This window comes from Pygocentrus nattereri, chromosome 2 (genome assembly GCF_015220715.1).
Source record: "Pygocentrus nattereri isolate fPygNat1 chromosome 2, fPygNat1.pri, whole genome shotgun sequence".
NCBI lineage: Eukaryota > Metazoa > Chordata > Actinopteri > Characiformes > Serrasalmidae > Pygocentrus > Pygocentrus nattereri.
This window is the reverse complement of record NC_051212.1, coordinates 1,877,096-1,880,664: the sequence shown is the minus strand read 5'-3', so window position 1 is coordinate 1,880,664 and position 3,569 is coordinate 1,877,096. Positions and strand designations below refer to the sequence as shown.

General features: G+C 45.8%; 1 protein-coding gene across 1 annotated transcript; it reads right to left on the bottom strand.

Moving 5' to 3' along the window:
- Nucleotides 1-276: 276 nt before the first annotated feature.
- LOC108416970 (5-beta-cholestane-3-alpha,7-alpha-diol 12-alpha-hydroxylase-like) lies at nucleotides 277-2,470 on the bottom strand. Its single transcript, XM_017689774.2, has one exon. It carries the CDS (start codon nucleotides 2,419-2,421, stop codon nucleotides 886-888), a length of 1,536 nt encoding a protein of 511 aa, XP_017545263.2. The 5' UTR covers nucleotides 2,422-2,470; the 3' UTR covers nucleotides 277-885.
- Between the last annotated feature and the right edge of the window lie 1,099 nt (nucleotides 2,471-3,569).

The following is a 3,569-nucleotide window of genomic DNA, read 5'->3' as shown; positions in this document are numbered from 1 at the left end:
TTTTGATATCAGTCTAGAACATTCCCAGTAGCTCATTCCCAATTGAGATCATACAAACAAAAGATTGCACCACATGCATGTTATTCAAGGTGTTTATTGATAGGCTGCAAAGCTACTAGCAGTTGTAGTTAAGTCTTAAGTCCTAAACTTAAACAGTTTTTATCAATAGAATAAATGTGCAGCATGTTTTGTATATATATATATATATATATATATATATATATATAAAAGAAGCATTACATGATTTTGATTAAAGGAAAACACACATACATACAGTGGAAATGCAATAAGTTCATCCTTTAGTGTGAGTATTTATTATCATTTGCAACAATTTCTCCTGGAATTAAAAATCAAATATCAAATAATCAAATAAAGAGTTCATTAGGCGAGTTGCTGAGCAGAACATTGCGTAAGCAAGATGTTGTATGACACTCCTAAAAACAAAGGTACCAAAAAAGGTTCTTTACACAATGCCATCAAGGAGCCACTTTTAGATCCCAAATGTGCCTTTTAATGGATGTGAACATTTCTATATATGAGATGTGAGGTTCTGGAAGAAACTTTTATATTACGTGGAGGTCACACATCTCATTTATAAAAATGCTTCTTTTAAGGATCATCCATTAAAATTCCAAACAAAACATTTTAAATGGAATAGAACATGTGTAATATATGAAGGTGCTTTGACCCTTTCAAAGGTTCTTCATACTTAGAAATCTCTATTTCATAGATCCCAAAAACCAGTCCTCAGGGCATCCCAGACAGTCCACCTGAAAAATGGAAAGCACTGTTCTATTTCAAACGTGCTTCTTTAGGAAGCCCAAAGTGGTTCTGGTGCGGCATCTCTCAAGGAGCCCTTTGTGGCACCTCTTTTAAGGAGTGAACCTAAAACCTGAGCCTGTATCTGAACTGGATGTCCCGCGTCGGTTGCATGGTTCCAAATCCCCATCGCTTGGTGTCAATGTCTGGAATCTTCTCATCTGGGTTTTTCAGCTCAAAGTCAAAATACGTGAGCAGGAGGAACACAAACTGTTTCAGCTCGTTTGTGGCGAAGAACCTTCCAGGGCACATGGTGGACCCGGCGCCCCAGGGCATGGTGTAGTACTTCAGTTTCTTACCCCCTTTGTAGAAGTCGGCCTTTTTGCCCCCCTCAGCCGAGAGGAAGCGGTTGTACTTGAAGGAATGTGGGTCAGGATGCACTTCTGGGTCCATCTGCACGGCGGTGTATGGAAACAGGGCCACTCGGTCACCCTTGCGGATGCTGTACTGCTGCCCATTGGCCATTTTTAGAGTCATGTCCTGCAGGACGGCCCTGGTGAGGACGGGGGCAGCCGTCATGCGAAGGCTCTCCTCCACTGCGCTGTCCAGAATGGGGGTTTTGAGCAGCATGTCTCTGGTCAGGTTGATCAGTGGTCCACCATGCTTCACCTCTTGCCCCGTTTCACGGAGAACCTCCTCCACCTCGCCTCTGATGGCTTTCATGGCGTCGGGGTGCTTCATTAGGAACAGGAGCAGCCAGAAACTGGCAGGACCCGTGTTGCCCTGGGACGCCCACAGGAGAAGAAACATGTATCTGTTCAGCATGATTTCATCCATGCCTTGTTCTGCCCGTACCTGCTGCGACTCCATCACCCAACCGCTGATGTTCTCCTTGGAATTGACGTTCTGCACCGACAGCATGTTCCAGAAGAGCCTCTTCAGCCGCTCAGCCTCCATCTTCTCCGAGGGCCCCAGTACACCATATGCCAGTTTGGGGAAGAGCTGGTCATACTTGCGGAACTCGGTGAAGAGTTCATCTGAGTGATTTCGGTCCGTTTCCTTGGCTTTCTCCAAATTTCCTGAAGTTTTTGCAGTCTCGTTTCCAAACAGCGCCAAGTAACCAGCGCGGAAGACGATGTTGTAGCAGTAGTAGAAGAGCCCGGCCTCCTGCCACGGTTTGCCGTTGTCGCCGGAGCCAATGCTGTGCAGCATGAGGTTCTGGAGGTTGTTCATCATAGCCTGAGTCATTACAACCAACCCATCCCCCATCAGATGCTTGTTGCTGGAGGTCTGGATGTACTTGTGGTCATCATCTACGCAAACGTAACCAAATACTTGCTTGACCAGATGCCGCGCAAACTCGGTGAAGTCTAGATTTGCACGCGCCTCTTTGATCACCGAACCGAAGGAATGTGGATCCGTCAGGAAAGTGATGTAAAACCCTCCCAGCTGCACCGTGAAAATGTCACCGTGTTTTTTCTTCATTCTCTCCAGGAACTTTGCGGTGTCTCTCCTGAACTCCAGCACATGTCCCAGCCAGGGCAGAGGGCCTTTATCCAGTGGGGGTTCCCCTGGTCTCCACCGACGGAAGGCTCCCAGGAGATAAAGCCCTCCTAGCAGAGAGACAAACAGAGCCAGCAGAATTTGCAGCAGAAAGCCCATCGTTCTCTCCTCTCTCTCCACTCACAATGACTGCTCATGGCTTCAGCTGGTCTTTGATCACTCCTAAGCTCAGGCTCCTCCCTTGCCTTCCTCTAACCCAGACCCAGATATATTATCTGTGCGTCCCTGCAGGTTGAACCGGTTTCTGCAGGCAGACTGTGCTCACTGAGTCTGCACCATCAGAGTTTTGTCAACACCGTCACTTCTTTCTAACTGCTTATCTGTGTAGCCACAGCATAATCTGTGTGTGAGACATGGAACAGGGCAGGAGTTCATCTGAAGTGTTTTTGAGGGTTTCCTTGGTGTAAAGTATCCCTTTTGTTTATTTAAATTTAAATTAAGCTTTAAAATTTTTTAAAGCAAAGTATTCATTTGGGTTGAGTTAAATTGCTTACCGCATTAATGTCACCACATTAAGTAAATGTTATACCATGAGGTTTTTATACAAAAGAAAAACTCAAGGTGCTGGTCCATAATTAAGCTTTTAGTGAAGACTCAGCTCAAAGGAATGCTTTACAATGGAAAATAGAGGAACTGCAGTTAGCTACAGAGATTAAGCCCAGCCAGCCTTTGAGCTCCTTTCTGTGCAACTAGGATGTGAAGATCTGTTAACAACCCCCTACAGGATAATTAGCCTGATGCCCTTCAGGTTAAGGGTCCAACAAAAGCCCACGCATATGGGGGGGGGGGTTACTAGGACTAAATGAACCAAAGCCAGATCAAAGGGTTACTTTTTAACTTTTTAAAGCCACACAATTAAAGAAAAGACAAAATGATTTTCAACAAGACATTTTGTCACGCAGTCAACAGGGAAGTCAGACTCCACTTCCCAGAATGCTCGGGAGGATCATGTGATCTTTTCCCCCCCCACACCTGTCAGCGATCACAGTCGCCAGAATTCTAATGTCTTGCACCTGATGGACTCCTGTTTCTTTCTTTATAAGCTGGGACTTTACTTGGACTCTTTGCAGGGTATTGTTCCCATGTAATTACTGAGTGGTGTATCTCCGGTGTATCTCCGGTGTATCTCCGGTGTATCTCCGGTGTATCTCCGGTGTATCTCCGGTGTATCTCCGGTGTATCTCCGGTGTATCTCCGGTGTATCTCCTTCTCGCTATTCCTGACCCGGGTTGGTGTATTGTTTTGCC